The sequence below is a fragment of the Botrytis cinerea genome, chromosome 8 (assembly GCF_000143535.2).
Source record: "Botrytis cinerea B05.10 chromosome 8, complete sequence".
NCBI classification, from domain to species: domain Eukaryota; kingdom Fungi; phylum Ascomycota; class Leotiomycetes; order Helotiales; family Sclerotiniaceae; genus Botrytis; species Botrytis cinerea.
In genome coordinates, this window is record NC_037317.1 from 2,558,996 (window position 1) to 2,573,955 (window position 14,960).

Consider the following 14,960-nt stretch of genomic DNA (forward strand, 5'->3'; position numbering starts at 1 on the left):
ATCCATTTTCACTACCGACATTTCACAATATGTTCTTGTCAGAATCAAGATTTTATATGAATCGGATTAAGATGTCCTATGGACGGCGCATGGAACTGAATGCCAAGGGAACCAATTTACCCTATTGAGACTGGCGCTTACACAAATATTGAAGACTAATAAACGTGCAGAAACGTTAATCGTGGCAAAGCCTATTCGAAGCTAGAAAACTTTAATCCCATAATACGAAGGTGGTAAAATGCTCTATTTCAGCCATCTTCCAATCTCCTCAAAGTTTTGTTATTACTACAATAAGACGAGAGTTGTGTGGATAGATCATCACATGTTTTGATAATTTTCAAGTGGTCACATCCTTATTAGCTCGGACGAGTTTCTCATCAATTGTTCCTCACTCACCACCACCATTATTATCACCACCATCATGCCTATAAACGAGCGACGGTCGAGCATCTCTGGGCGCATTCGTAATAATTCCATCTCATTAGCAGATGCAGCTCTGAATTTCAATCCCCAATTGGGGATGTGGGCAGCAACCGGTACCGCCATAGCCTATGCTCCAACGCTGGAAGAACTCCGCGAGCCCATTTCCGGAGGCGCAAATATCGAATTCAATGAACATGGCCATTCTACGCGTACCGTCACGACAGACTTAAATGGTGAACCAGTCCTTGCGAAAACTTTATCACGTACAAAAACCCGTCGATTCAGTAATGCGCAAGTTTTAAACCCCACGCCAAGTGCTGGCGATGGGCATTTCTATACCGTACTCGAAACTGAACCTACATTTGCGAAACCTTCATTGAAGACTCGAACAACAGTTGTTGAAGAAGAAAGACATGGATGGGTTTCTGCGATTAAGCATGGCCTTGCTGCATTTTGGAAATTTGCAACAACGCCTACTGGTTTCTTGATGACTATATATGGACTGAACATTGTGGCATGGGGAGCTATGCTTTTCTTTTTACTGCTAGACGCTGCTCCAGCAATGGATCATCCGGATAAAGATTCCAATGATTCACCTAGAAAGAAATGGTTGGAAATTGATTCACAGATTTTAAATGCTTTGTTTTGCGTCACTGGGTTTGGCTTGGCGCCGTGGCGGTTTAGAGATTTATGGAATTTGTTGCAGGTAAGATTTGGGAAGAATAAGAAAGCAATGAAGAGGTTGGCAAAGCAAAACCAAAGTTGGTTTAGACCTGGGGCTTGGTATACAGATTCGCTAAGGGAGGAAAGCGAAGAGAATGGTATCTCCATTCCAACCACTTTCACTGGGGAAGTTGCACCTCCTACTAGATTATGGAAACTTAGCTTTGTGGTTTGGATGATGGTTTTGAATACTTTGTTTCAAGGAGTATTGGCTGGGTTCATGTGGGGATACAATAGAATTGATAGACCTTCATGGGCGACTGGTACATTTATTGCTTGTGGGTGCGCTGTTAGCTTATTCGCAGGAATTATGATGTGGTGGGAAGGGAGGAAGGTTAAAAAGATTGAAGGCCCAGTAATCAAGGTTATAGAACCCGATGAGAAAGTGATAGAGTTGGAGGATCACTCAAACAAATAGAGGGTCTTTGACCAATTATTATATCTTCATTGCTCTATGGATGGCTCTATAGCTCTATTAGTCATTAATGTGGAAGTCTCCAATCAACGATGTTCTCTTCTATGTAAGTCATGACAATCATGACAGCCATGAACCACTCAGAAATAGTATCGAAAGTTCCATAGTGTACCATATTTTCCTGCGCTTTACCCTGATTAATTCCTCCAATTTGACCTTCAATTTAACCTCTAATTGTTTCAAACTCACGACGTCTCTTTATCTGCTGTGTCGTCGCCTGATACTTCATGTAATTCAAGTCGCTACCCAAAGCTTGATACCAAAAACTCCATGCTTTATGAAACTTCTAATGAGGAATGATAAAAAATACTATTCATCAAGGCTCATCAAATCTCTCCAGCTTTGAGGCATAGCATTAACATCCACATTGATATGTGGACGTTGCTTTTCTATCCTCCTCTGCAATCTTTCTTTCTTTCCTACACTCTCATCCTCCTCCGGCCAACGCCTCACCAAATCATATACATCCGCGTTATGAAATTGTATTATCTCCTTATCTTGCAGTGTTTCGACATGAATATTCTCCTCGTTATTACTTTGCATATATGGGTAGCCCACCAATTGCCATGCCATGTGCAAAAATCCGATATCATATTCCACTTTGCGCTTTAAGCTTGAGAGTTCAAACCATGGAAATTCCATCAGATATTTACGACGAAGTGCAATACGGGCTCGTTTGTAAAGACCATCCATGATCCATGACCCTTCAATGTAATCATTTGGATTCGCAGATATGATTGGCTTATCGCTGGAGTGACAAGCTGTTACACCCCAATCATCTGAAGATTCTGGAAAAGACAATCCATTAGGACAATAAAATTCCTGAATTTGTTGATCAAGTAACCATCCTCCAATTCTCCAACGGCATTGTTGAGCTAGTATTTGACAATCCTTTTGTGCTTTCATACGTACAGATTTCTGCGCACCACCATTCAAAAGCCAAGGCCAGCTGTACATGTACCAGCCATAGATTTCACTGCAAACTTTTGTGAATTGCATATCGTAGGGTGCAACGTGGAGAGAGTGAGATCCGTATTCGATAGGGTATATATCGCCACTTGCTAATATTCGAGGTAACTCAATGGCCGGTCGTATTATGTACGGCGTTGTGTTCGTAAACTTTGAAGAAGTAGCTGCAAAGGAAGCGGTAACTTTGATTGGAACATCAGGTGCGAAACGAGCTGTGAGAATGGTATAGCATAATCCACTTGTAAAATCCCTTAACTTTTGAATCCCGAAAGCATTGTGGACTTTTTCAATGACAGCCTTTCCGTCACAGCGACGGATTGGCATGACACTAGACACAGTTGGCAAATGAGAAGTGTTGAATGATTCCTGGTTGGGTGGAGGTAAAAGGATGTAGTACCGTAGATTTTGCTTATCGTCGATTAGGATATGGAGATCGAGAGAGAATGGTCGAATTTCTGGGAGTGAGGGATGATGCCATAGTGATGTTTGAGAAACTTTGTATTTAGTCGCATGATTTCCCGTCAATGAGTTGCATATGGTAATTTCGATATCTTTTGGAGCTGACGAAGAATAGATACCATGAAACAATGGCATATTCGAAGCGATGTAATATATCGATTCTCTTGTGCTGCGACGTATGTGCAAGCAACTTCGAAGTAGATATATAGAGTATCGAGAGATCTATAAAATTCTAACTGGCGTTTGATAATTATATGCTCTTCGAGGCTTCGATATATCAGAGTACCTTGAATCTCTGCTGAAATTTTTGGAAGGAAGTTCAATCGAAAAGGTTCAAGAACTTATTATAAGTGACCGGCGACCACAATGTAAGAAAGAATAGTGAAATGAAGAGTCATTCTATGCATGTAGGTTGTAAGTTTGTTGTAAGTTAAGAAGGCACAAAAGTCTTGTTTATCGAAAATATATTTGTGCCAACCTGACATTTACCAGAGATCTTAATAATAAGGAGTTAAGAGCCCACCAGAACAATCTGATAATCAGGTGAAGCTGAATCTGTGCGGATGGTCATAGGAATGATAATAGTTACTCACAATTTCTTTTGTGTGGATTTGACCCTCTGACTCTTCGAATAGTGAATTCACGAATATGATTCGGGTAGAATATCAGATATAAAGAATCTTTGACAGTACAGACTTCGGCTCATAACCTCAAACAATGTATAAGATGTAGGCCATAAAGTAACTGTGCTGGTAAATAATCTAATACACCAGCATATGTCGACAATATTAGGCTACATACGCAGACGCTTCAATGAATTTCTGATACCCAAGAGAAAATCTCCAAGTCCTTCTTGATGTTCAAAGTAGCTCTGCTGCTGTTTAGCTGACTTCTTCTGGCCGAAAAAGCTGGATTACTTAACTTTAATAATGGAGAACACGTCGCAAATATTGCATTGTTCGCAAAAAAAAACTTAATCAATTATCTATCAGGATTTCCAAGGACAGCGAATAATGGTGATTAACGATGGTATACATAGAGACGAGGAAGTAGAAGGGCTTTCTACGAGACTTTAGATTATCGTTCAGGAGATGAAAAAAAGGCGAGGCATAGAATTGTTGTTTAAAGGGAGGGAGGCCGTAAAGAGACCTAATGTGGAAAAGATGGAATGATTGTTGATGAAGAGATGACATTGCATTCGGGCAAAAAGAAAATGAAAGGTAATGGAGAATGAAAATGATACCTCGACATTGGTGTGAGAGATAGGAAGAGGTATCAAAAATGTATATGGCGACATGACCTTCCATCATCTAATCTTTCCCAAATCTAACCTTTGTACTTTTACTCATTACCAAAACTGGCAATGGCTTAACTTTCCAACATCCCCTTATAAACTCTTTGTGATGTTTCTCGGTGCCCTTTCCAAGTAAATTTTCGTTAACACCTACATTTTTTACCTCTTTCAATATCCCTCCAACAGTTTTTCCACCTTTTACTCCCTTCCACTCTACTACCGTTGGACATAATTTTGAAGACCCAGATATAACTTCTAGTGTTCCATGATTACCCAAACAAAATGTGGTTCCCCTCTTCAATTCTTGTGCATTCCAAACAGTCTTACAACTGTCAACTTTTTCTTGTTTAAGCTTTGCCGAACAATTGGAAAGAAGTGATTCATTAATTTGTAGTGAGGTTTGTAGAACAGAGTATCCTTTGGTTTTCGCTGCAAGGAAACAACAGCGTCCGAAGCCATCTTGGTCGTGAAAATCAAGACATTCCTTTCCAACAACTACCATGGTTGATGATTCTTCAGAGTCCTCTAAAAATCCTGTCCATGTATGTTCGGATCGAAATAATGTAACGACCCATTCCTCAAAAAATTTGTCCAAGTCCAATGAAACTAAACTATTTGGTGGGGTTGGAAGTCCGCTGGCAATGCTATTTTGTACTACCGATTGAATACCGCCGCCAGTAGCGTTATCTTTAGTCAAGTCGGGCTGTCCAACAGAATTGTCATCATCCTCCCCATCTGAATCTCCCTCTGTATCAAAAGATTCAACCCAAAAAGCACTTAATTCTTGATTGTCCTCATCAATGCCTGTTTCTTCTAGCGCATCCAAGCATTTGGAAATTGCATCACCAATGTTTGTCTGCCAATCTTTATGTGCTTTCCAAAATTTTCGAAATGACTTTGGACAGCGTAATGCTTTGAAGTATGAAGCTTCGCAGACCCCTTTATCCCATGTGAAGGAAATGGCATGAAGATAATTAATCATAGTATCAGACGCAAGAATATTTAGTAGTCTTCGACGTCGAGCATTACGTGAACAGAGAGATACCTCAACTCCAGAAAAGGCTTCAAGGTCGACGGGATTTCGTAAACCATGTCGCCATCGCTCCACTAAAGAATCCTTCATTGTGTGCCCAATTCTCCGCTTGTAAGTTACTTGGCCTGATCCAGAGATAAATCCCATAGCACTTCCCTGTATCTGAATCGCATGTGAATCGACATATCGCCTAGCACGAGAAGTATTGGGCTGGCGAAGAGCTTGTTGATCCGACAATCGACTTTTGATTTGTAAAATGCGTTCGGGAGATGGAATACACTTTTTATTGACGACAAGACCATAATCGGTGGGTGCACCAATCAATAAAATGTCGGAAGATAAAAGATATTGTCTCGGTAACAGTTCCTGGTTTACCTCAACTTCATCTTCGTTCCAACTCCTGAATGGTATCCAGTGACAAAAGACTTCTGAGTTCAAAGGGATCAGATGGGTGTCATTCCCGGCTTCTCGAGTTTTCCATGGAATGATTGCACCATTCCCGATATCATATTGCTTGATCTCATTTGTCAAGGAGCTTTTCATAATTTTCCAAGACGGACCCCAAAGATCTGTTAGAGCCTCGATTGTTGACGATAGAAACAAGCGTATCCTGGGATCAGGAGAACCATGATTGAAGGGATGGAAAACCCATGGCTGCTTCCTTCCTAAGAACCTGTCCATACATTGTAATTGTCGACGGCATATTTTGACACCTAATCCACCTAAAGTTGAGAAGGACGGACCTTCAAATCGATTTAGAGTATTATCGTGATACTTGAACTGCTGTGGAAGATGGAATGATGGGATACCCTTCTCCATCAACTCTGTATCGAAAGGTTGAATATGAGCGCCAGCGTATGATAAAATTGCTAGTTCAATGACTTGAGTTGTAAGTTGCCAAACGAAGCCGTTTAATGGCCGGCTCCACATATCATTTGATGATGAGATTGATATTATATCCAGGACTTCAAGGCATTTCTGGGTTAGATTTGACGAGTCGCCAGATTCTTTGATTAGTCGATCGAGCTCGTCCGTAGTTGAGGTGTTGTAAAATGAACCGGAAGTGAAACTAGCCAGTAATAGACCCATGAAATTTTTGAAAACTTCCACCAAATCTAATATAGTTTGTATCTCAATTTGAATAACTCTCACGACTTCAGCTCTCTGCTGATCTTGTACTAACATAGAGATATGCTTCGCACAATAGCCATGCTCTTGGAGCGTGGTCAGATTATCACCAGCTCTGTAGGCTCTGTTATGACAGACAAGAAATTCTAGAAGAAGCCCAGACCCTGAAGATTTAATGATATCCAAAAGAGAATCAGTATGACACTTATAGTGCTCTGATTTCGGAAGGCAAAGTAATGCTTCATCCTGGGCTGGACCTGTAGAATCGCCAGTTTTATGGATAAAAAGTCCTGAATTGCTGAACATTCGCAGTTCCAAGGATTCTAATTTCTCAAAATAAGCCTTTGGGTTTGTTATTCGTTCTTCTGCCGAAGCGGAAAGTTCTGGATCATCCGGAAGGTCGTCAGAATCGTAGTCTGTGCCGCTTGTGTCAGACTCGATATCACCAGATGTAGTGATCGATATATCTGGGGTTGTTTCTGAAGTTTCATTCGACGAATTGTTATCAAAAGGATTTGATACAATTTCGAGGACACCGGGCTTTTCTTGGTACACAGCAGAATATGAATGAACAATTGAATGAACTCTCATCAGTTTGAGAAATCTTTGAATAATTAACACAATTCTCGCTTGCTTTGCCAAGATCAATCTAAATTGTTGAAAATTACTGATGCGGTTGGCTTTGAGGTGAGAGGAGGTCTGTTGATCAATATGGAGCCTTGTATTTTCCGAGGAAGGGTCTGGCAACTCATTTCTTGCAAATTGAGATGTGTTGAGTCGCAGAACTTCAAAAGCCGAGCCTCCGCTGATGAATTGCTTGATGTGTTCCACATTTGGAAAATTTGAGTAATCAATATCGATTAAATCGTCAACTTCCATTGCGGAAGCATCTATTTTCTCCGCCCCGTCTCTTATTTGAGCTTCACTTAGCTTAGTGCCCAGACTCGATGCCAAGTATTGCTCAAGAAGCAACCTTTTATCGATTTGCTGGTCCAAATATGAAGCCATGGTAAGTGAGTCTGAATCTCTATTAGGATTTGAAAAGTCAAAAAGCCTAGTTGCAAACCATAGTGCATGTCGTTCAAGGATGTTAACGGCATCCTTTTCTCGAGTATCGGTAACGGTTTTTCGGAGGTCAAGAATAAAAAATTGAAGTAATCGTCGAATGTTCCGAATGAATCGTGGTTTGGAAATCTTGGAAGCAATGTTCGAAAGACTCAACTGGAACTCGGAATCGGTGCGGATGATTGTTAAAATCTCTTCTTTTGCTGCTTGAGGGAGTTCTTGAGTGATTGAATCAGATCCTTGGGATGGTAGGCTCGAACCCAGTCCACTATCTCGATATGTGTTAATGGATCTGATTGATTGCAAGTCCCAGTCATTTGTGTTTCGATCTCCTTTAAGTTCCGTTGAAAATCTCCTGTTGTGTTCCATCTCCGGGTACAGTGGCATGACTAGATAGGGAGGATGAAATAGAAAATTAGAATCTTTTGGTGGCTCAAGTGTTCCACTGAATTGCTCGAGAAAGCTCAATCGCTCCTGAGAGTTTTGAACAATTTCGGGAACATCAGGACCCTGGGAAGTTGTTGGCAATGGACCATCACTAGAGTACATTTCTAGTTCGTTAGTGGTGTATACTAGGGAATTTTGTTGATTCATCATTTGATTATCAAGGTATTCAATGTTATTGAATATATTGTCTGAAGATATTGCATGTGGGCGAGGCTGTGTGATAAAATCATTATATTTCCAAATTTTTGAATCACTTTCGTCAGTATCAATAGGAGGGACGTTGGGGGAACCAATTTCACACTCCTTATCGGTCAAAATCGTGGAATTATTGCTGCGGTCAAACGGTTGATGATCTTGAAGCAGAGCATCTGAGAGAGAACCTGGACCGCCAGTAAAAGCTGGGATGAGAGCAGAGTTATTCGAATAATGTGTGGGGTTCAAAGTAGTCTTATCGCCGGATATATACTTCAATGTATCGTTTGACTTTTTGAAGTCTTTGTTGTTGTTGATGTGTCCCATGTGCCATTTTGAGATGAGCTCTTCCTCACGATGATCTGTTGTTGATTTACCATCAAGGCTTGCATTTTGGTAGGCAATTTCAACGGCTTCAAGATCATGATGATCTAAAGAACACTAAAAGAGACGTAGTTAGACAACTTAAGAATACTAAACTGGGAATGCGAGCAAGGAGAAAAAGTTAGTAAGGAAATTAAGATCAATGACATACCTTAATGTTGCGAGCCCGGCAATTTTGACAGGCTCCCAGATACCGAAGAAAAGCAGTCTTTCGTTTCGCCAGAGGGCTGAACCTTTTTCTACGTCTTTGTGATATGACGTTACTTTGGGCGCTTCCTGGCCTAGATATTACGGATGCTATACTGGAACTGTCAAGCGACGCCACCGAAGAATAGTCCGAGGTTTTATCGAAAAAGGGTGACTCATTTAGCCTGTAAATTTCGAAAACAAGATCTTTAGCCAAAATAATAATTAATAGGATTACGTTATGAGATTTTTCTTAGGTGGTAATTCACGAACTTACATAAAATCATTGTTTGGAGTCGAGGAGGAACAAGCCCTCTTTTCTTCCATCCGAAACTCGCTATACAATGCCAAGGTGCGTTCGAATTTTTCGGGGGGGATAGGCTTCTTCATGATGTTAGCTGTATTCAAGGAGGATGAGATATTCTCCTTATTGACTTTGACATGTTCTCTTTCATAAGCCTGTCTATCTCGCCGTCGAATAACTTTATCAAATTCGTGTTCTGAACCGATGTTATCCCATCTCATGTCCGCTTTAGATGATTGTGAAAGATCATATTGTGGGATTTCTTGTTTCGTAAAGGGCATCCAAAGATCACTAAATGTATCAAGTGAATTTGTATCCCATTTATTTGATGTTTCTTGTAATGGATTATCTATCCGTGAAATATTGTCATAGGAGGAAGTCGATTCCAAAGTCTCAAAGTCAGTTGCTTGTGCGTTTTGTGATGTAGAAGAAGCACCATCTTGAGGTATGTGGGTGGATTCCCAAGAACTCCTGTTCACAAGAGGAACTGGTGGACGAGAATCGTTCATTGGAGATCCTTCAGGCAACTCGTTGATTGATGGTAGCTTCATCAAAGGACTCTCCCATTCGTACCATGTTTCTTCAGATGGAGGAAAGGTTCTCTCCATAGGGTCGTTTTGTGGTACATGATCAATGTTTCGTAAGAGATGAAATGCCTCGGGATTTGAATTCTAGAACTGTCAATATATTTCTCAATCAACAAACTGAATTATAGTTATGTACCTCTTGATATGTAGGCAAGACGGACGTTGAGACAGCTATCATTTGGGTTTCTGGCTTCCATCGCTCATTAAAAGCTGGATATCCATCGCAGACACGTCCAAAATTTTGACATCTCATGCAAGCAGGCTTTGTTTCATCGCATTTAACTCGTCTGGTTCTATCATTGCATATTAATCATGGCGTTCTGCAGGTATTGACTTGAAATAGCATACTTGCAACTGTTACAGCCGGTTTTGACCGTTGCGTGACTGTACTGATATGCTTTACGGGGCTTCTTGCTCTCTTTACTTGTCAGTAAATTATCATTCAAGAAATTTCCAAGGCGAGCCACAGCAGGTCAACGTACCATGAGAGGCGCCATCTTCATTATCTATATGCGCATGAACATTTTCACCGTCAGAAGGAGACACTTCATCTTCCTCAAAGTCTCTCTTGCCATTTTCAATCATCGTGAGTTGTTGAACCAGACAGCTGGTTAGCAGATAGACACTAGTCGCCCAGTCTTATTGCTGAAGTATGGACGGTCTTGTATATATTCTCGAAGGACGAATTTTGTGATCGAGGACTTATTTTCAGAGACTTCAAAAATTAGCAATCGTCAAAATCTGCCAGCCTTGCTGCGGCAATTAATTCCTTTGCTATTAGGCCATCAAAGATATGAGACATACCACAAATTCTCAACAGCACTTATTCCTCCTCAGTCTCATAACTCCACAACACCAAGAATAATAATATAGAAAGAACCAAACAAGAGATTACGAAAAGAAAGGATGTCCTCAAAGATAAATGATTGAAGGTGGGGAATGTGAGAATGCTCAGCCTCAGCCTCAATCTACATGCACGATTCGTAGAAAGTTGTCAGCGAATGACACGGGAATTAGTCTAGCCACAGAATTCAAGGGTTGGTTTGAACAGACAGCTATTGGATGTACTTCCGAGGTCGCGTCGAGCAAAACTAAACACGGTCTTGGAAAGGACAAGCACAAATCAATGTCTAGGCAGCAAGAACCAATACGCAGTGTGCAATTATGAAAATGCAAAGTGCAAAAACATTCCGAAATTTGAAGTCCTTGTACACTGATCATGATTCAGAATGAACAGAAATCGCCGTAGCAATTGATACGTTGCCAGTGATGCACGAAGCTCTTATATGTAACCATCACTTTCTTCTGTGATTGGCAAGAGATGTCCAAATAGCCCAGCCAGACCAGACGCATATTACCTCGCCACATGAGATACATAATGCGGCTTGGGTGATAAAGTATACTGGCAAGCTCCGATAGACTTGGTAGAGTATACTGATACAATCTCTTGACTTGGCGCAGAGCGTAAAACCAGAATTCCTGACTCCAATGAAAATCTGAGATGCGCTTTTCCAAATTAGCTGCCTTGTCGTCCACACACGCAAAAATTCCGCTTGGGAAGAATCAATCGATACGTGCTTGGTATAAAAAGGGAAGGATTGTATGTTTTTTTACTATCACCTTCTATTGGCTTAGGAAAGACGATCAAATCATCTACCAAAGCAAAGCCTCAGGAATAGCTTCTTCGATACAATTGACCACAAGAGATACAAATGATTGAGAAAGCGGAATATGAAATAAACGTGAGTATCAACAAATTTTCTGTGAATAGCAAAGGAACTACCTCATTAAGTCGAAGATCAAAAAATGGCATCGCGTTCCTTTCCTGAAAAACAAACGAAGTCACCATATCGCATTGGTGACTCTTACAAAAGCAGTCGTGATTCTTGACTTCATAAATAAGAACAATAAAAGGGGATACAGCTAGCAATAATTCGAATATTTGACTGTGGAGGGTATCGTGGACTTGGGATGTGTACATACAGCCGAAAAGGAAACAACGTATCAAGCATCGGATGATAATTTAGAAGATTTTGGTGTATGATAGTTTGGACCAAACCCATCAATATTAAGTAGTGTCGGCATTTCGAGGCTGATGTCTGAAATTTCAGTGTTTCTGACTTTACTTGTCTACATCCCCTCCGTTCAAATGTCCCAAGAGAGCTCTTTTGGAGACATTCATAGCACGTTGTATCTCCGCCTCTTCATCTCTTAGCCTGCCCTTTCCGAACTCCAAAGCCCTTTGCTGTTTCCGTTTCTCTTCCGCTACTCTTCTTTCTCTTTCCTCTAATGCCTTCTGTCTTCTTTCCTTTTCCAAATTTTGCCTGGTGATTTCCTCACTCTCTTCTACATCAGCTATTTCAGGTGGTGGCGGTAAAGTGGTGATGAAAGCTTCGATCAGAGGATCTCTTACAGCTGCATCCAGTGAGATGTATCGTATGTCCCCAAGGATCGTTGCCGGCAAATGAGAGATAAGAGTCGCGTTGTTCAAAGCAGATGAAGATTGAGACTTCAGGAGCGTGGAAAGATCAGACTTAAGATTCAATTGTGGGAGTTTCAGTCGATTGATGTGTTCCCTGTAAAACTTTTCCCGGTCTTTGTCTAACAATGATGGGTCTCTCATTTCCGCTTCCTTTTTGTATTTCCGTTTGAACTCTGGCCAATATAATTTGGGTGTTGCGTGTTTTTGCAAGAAGGCCAAGTATGGAATCTTTGGATCCTTCCTCTCTTCTTTTGCTCGTAGCTCTCGAAGTTGTGCAATCTTTTCCTTTGACCATTCGTCCCATACTTCCCGCCGCGATTTCGTGTTCGCAAGAGCGGTATAACGAGTATCCTCCACAATTTTCCCATCCTCAATCAACTTCTCCCACGGCCAGTATGGATTTATACCAAAGTCATTGAGCAGATCTTTGAAAAGAGCCGCCGAATCTTCCAATGACAATTCCAATCCCTCTGCGCCCGGTTCCCAGTCATCCATATTGCCATCATCATATTCTCCGGGATCTAATCCGTATTCTTGTCCCATGGCTGCGAGCTGGTATGCGATATCGTCTTCATTGAACTCAACAGGTTCGTCAGGATTAAGTTCTTCGGTTCGTTGACGTTTCGAAGGATTTTCAACGTTATCATTTTCTCCTTCATCATCTGTGACCTCCACTTCTTCATATTCAGAGCTGTCATCTCCATCAGGATGCGAAACCTCAGCAGCAATATCGTTGATCGCTGGCCTTTGCGCAGGCCCAGAAACTTTGGACTCTGCTTCAGCATTTTGGTCCTTCAAAAGTGAATCTGCCTTTTCTTGTATTCTTAACTGATCCAGCTTCAAAATACCATCCTTGAGCTTATCTGGTATCCGCCAAAAACTCTGATCCTTCTCGGTGTTGTAGACAAACCTTCTTCCATATTTGGTATGGACAAGGATCCAAGGTTCGCATCCTGGAATTGGAAAACGCGACTTTGGCTTGTCATTTGGCTGTGGTCGATTCTCCCGTGAACGTTCATGACCACCTCTACCTCCTCGTTGACCCTGTGAGCCACCCCTGCCACCTTGATTATGTCCATGATCTCGGGAAGGAACACTGTTGAAATTCGGCCCAGCACTTGGTATTGAATTCCCAGCAGACTGATATTGAAGAAAGCTCTGGACTGGATCTGGAACAGGTTGTTGTGGTACCACTATTGGTGCTGGTCGCGTATATGTAGATTGTTTTGTTTCAGCATTATAGTAGTAAGAATGACCTTTGTATATTAGCTATGATATGTCTGGAACCCATAGTTCTTACCTGTAGGAGCTTTGTGCTCCGTCCATCCCGGTGGTAAAGCAGGTGGAAGGACTGGTTTGTGGGTGGATTTTAACATATTTTTTGCCACAAAATTCGTGTATGATCGTATAAATTACCAGATAATATCATTACCTAGTATATCATCAATTCTTGTTGTTGTGAGATCAAAACTCTAACTGGCGCATTGGGAAGAATGCCCTTGATACAAAAACATCATTCAAATGATATGTGAGGCTAAAATGGTCGTGAGGCTGTAACACAAGGCTGTAAGGCCAACAGAATCCAGCGCTAAGCTCCGCACTACTACGCGTGGTTCGGGTCGTGCCTGGAGCTCCAATATGAGGTTCAAGTTGAGCTTGGAGATATAATAACATCGCTGTCAACGAAAAGAGGTTATTTTAACTTCAATTATTCTACAACCGTATTGAAGATTGGGCGTATTTATTTTCTGCCTTTTTCTTCTAGCTACCTCTACTTTCAAGCAAATAAATACCCATCTTGATAAAATCGCAATCATGTCTAGAAGATACGATTCAAGAGTAAGCTCCAAATAACTCACAACCTCCAGATACCTGGCTAACTTTCACGAAGACTACTATCTTCTCCCCAGAAGGACGTCTTTACCAAGTTGAATATGCTCTCGAAGCTATCTCTCATGCAGGAACAGCATTGGGAATATTAGCAAAGGACGGAATCGTATTGGCAGCAGAAAGAAAGGTTACTAGCAAGTTATTGGAGCAGGATACTTCAGCTGAGAAGCTTTACATCTTGAACGAGTATGTCAGATTATTGTTTGAATCTCATCATAGAATCTTCTGACGCATTTTCAGCAATATGATCTGCGCAGTAGCAGGTATGACAGCTGATGCCAACATCCTCATCAATTACGCCCGCCAAGCTGCTCAACGATACCTCCTTACCTACAACGAAGATATTCCTTGCGAACAACTTGTACGTCGATTATGCGATTTGAAACAAGGTTATACTCAACATGGTGGTCTTCGTCCCTTTGGTGTTTCATTCATCTATGCAGGTTACGACCCACAGAGAGAGTTCCAATTATACCAGAGCAACCCTAGTGGTAACTATGGAGGATGGAAGGCTACAAGTGTTGGTGCAAATAACGCTAGTGCGCAGAGTTTGTTGAAGCAGGACTACAAGGAGGATTGTGATCTGAAGGAGGCTTGTGGAATGGCGGTCAAAGTGTTGAGCAAGACTATGGATTCTACGAAGTTGAGCAGTGAGAAGAGTAAGTGATTTTGACTGGAGCTGGAAGTTTTTGCTGACATCGATACAGTTGAGTTTGCGACAGTAGGAAAGAACAAGGATGGCACCATTTACCACCACCTCTGGGGTGCGGATGAGATTACGACATTATTGAAGGAACATGATTTAGCTAAGGATGAGACTGGACCAGATGGTGATCGAATAATCAGTTAGATATCTCTTAATGGTCTAAACTCAAGGACTATGTAACAACAATGAATATCTCGTCAGCAGACCGCGATT

The 14,960-nt window shown here is 41.3% G+C and overlaps 5 protein-coding genes across 6 annotated transcripts; 2 read left to right on the plus strand and 3 right to left on the minus strand.

The window, feature by feature from the left end:
• Positions 1 to 153: 153 nt before the first annotated feature.
• BCIN_08g06970 (hypothetical protein) lies at positions 154 to 1,693 on the plus strand. Its single transcript, XM_001549603.2, has one exon. It carries the CDS (start codon positions 422 to 424, stop codon positions 1,562 to 1,564), a length of 1,143 nt encoding a protein of 380 aa, XP_001549653.1. The 5' UTR covers positions 154 to 421; the 3' UTR covers positions 1,565 to 1,693.
• A 146-nt stretch (positions 1,694 to 1,839) lies between these two features.
• BCIN_08g06980 (hypothetical protein) lies at positions 1,840 to 3,384 on the minus strand. Its single transcript, XM_001549602.2, has one exon. The coding sequence runs from the start codon at positions 2,912 to 2,914 to the stop codon at positions 1,931 to 1,933; it is 984 nt and encodes a 327-aa protein (XP_001549652.2). The 5' UTR covers positions 2,915 to 3,384; the 3' UTR covers positions 1,840 to 1,930.
• Positions 3,385 to 3,945: 561 nt separating this feature from the next.
• BCIN_08g06990 (hypothetical protein) lies at positions 3,946 to 10,518 on the minus strand. Of its 2 annotated transcripts, XM_024694815.1 has the most exons (8): positions 10,474 to 10,518; positions 10,152 to 10,384; positions 10,018 to 10,087; positions 9,806 to 9,962; positions 9,214 to 9,753; positions 9,056 to 9,162; positions 8,744 to 8,963; positions 3,946 to 8,649 (listed from the first exon to the last, which is right to left on the minus strand). In XM_024694815.1, exons 2-8 carry the CDS (start codon positions 10,252 to 10,254, stop codon positions 4,360 to 4,362), a joined length of 5,487 nt encoding a protein of 1,828 aa, XP_024550608.1. In that variant the 5' UTR covers positions 10,255 to 10,384; positions 10,474 to 10,518; the 3' UTR covers positions 3,946 to 4,359. The 2 variants fall into 2 exon arrangements, with proteins under 2 accessions (XP_024550608.1, XP_024550607.1); XM_024694814.1 differs by having other exon boundaries at positions 9,056 to 9,753.
• Positions 10,519 to 11,528: 1,010 nt separating this feature from the next.
• BCIN_08g07000 (hypothetical protein) lies at positions 11,529 to 13,670 on the minus strand. The gene is made up of 2 exons (XM_001549600.2): positions 13,452 to 13,670; positions 11,529 to 13,407 (listed from the first exon to the last, which is right to left on the minus strand). The coding sequence occupies exons 1-2, from the start codon at positions 13,525 to 13,527 to the stop codon at positions 11,792 to 11,794; spliced, it is 1,692 nt and encodes a 563-aa protein (XP_001549650.1). The 5' UTR covers positions 13,528 to 13,670; the 3' UTR covers positions 11,529 to 11,791.
• Positions 13,671 to 13,778: 108 nt separating this feature from the next.
• Positions 13,779 to 14,947, plus strand: Bcpre9. Its single transcript, XM_024694816.1, has 4 exons — positions 13,779 to 13,990; positions 14,043 to 14,227; positions 14,282 to 14,700; positions 14,749 to 14,947. The coding sequence occupies exons 1-4, from the start codon at positions 13,967 to 13,969 to the stop codon at positions 14,889 to 14,891; spliced, it is 771 nt and encodes a 256-aa protein (XP_024550609.1). The 5' UTR covers positions 13,779 to 13,966; the 3' UTR covers positions 14,892 to 14,947.
• The last annotated feature ends 13 nt before the right edge of the window (positions 14,948 to 14,960 follow it).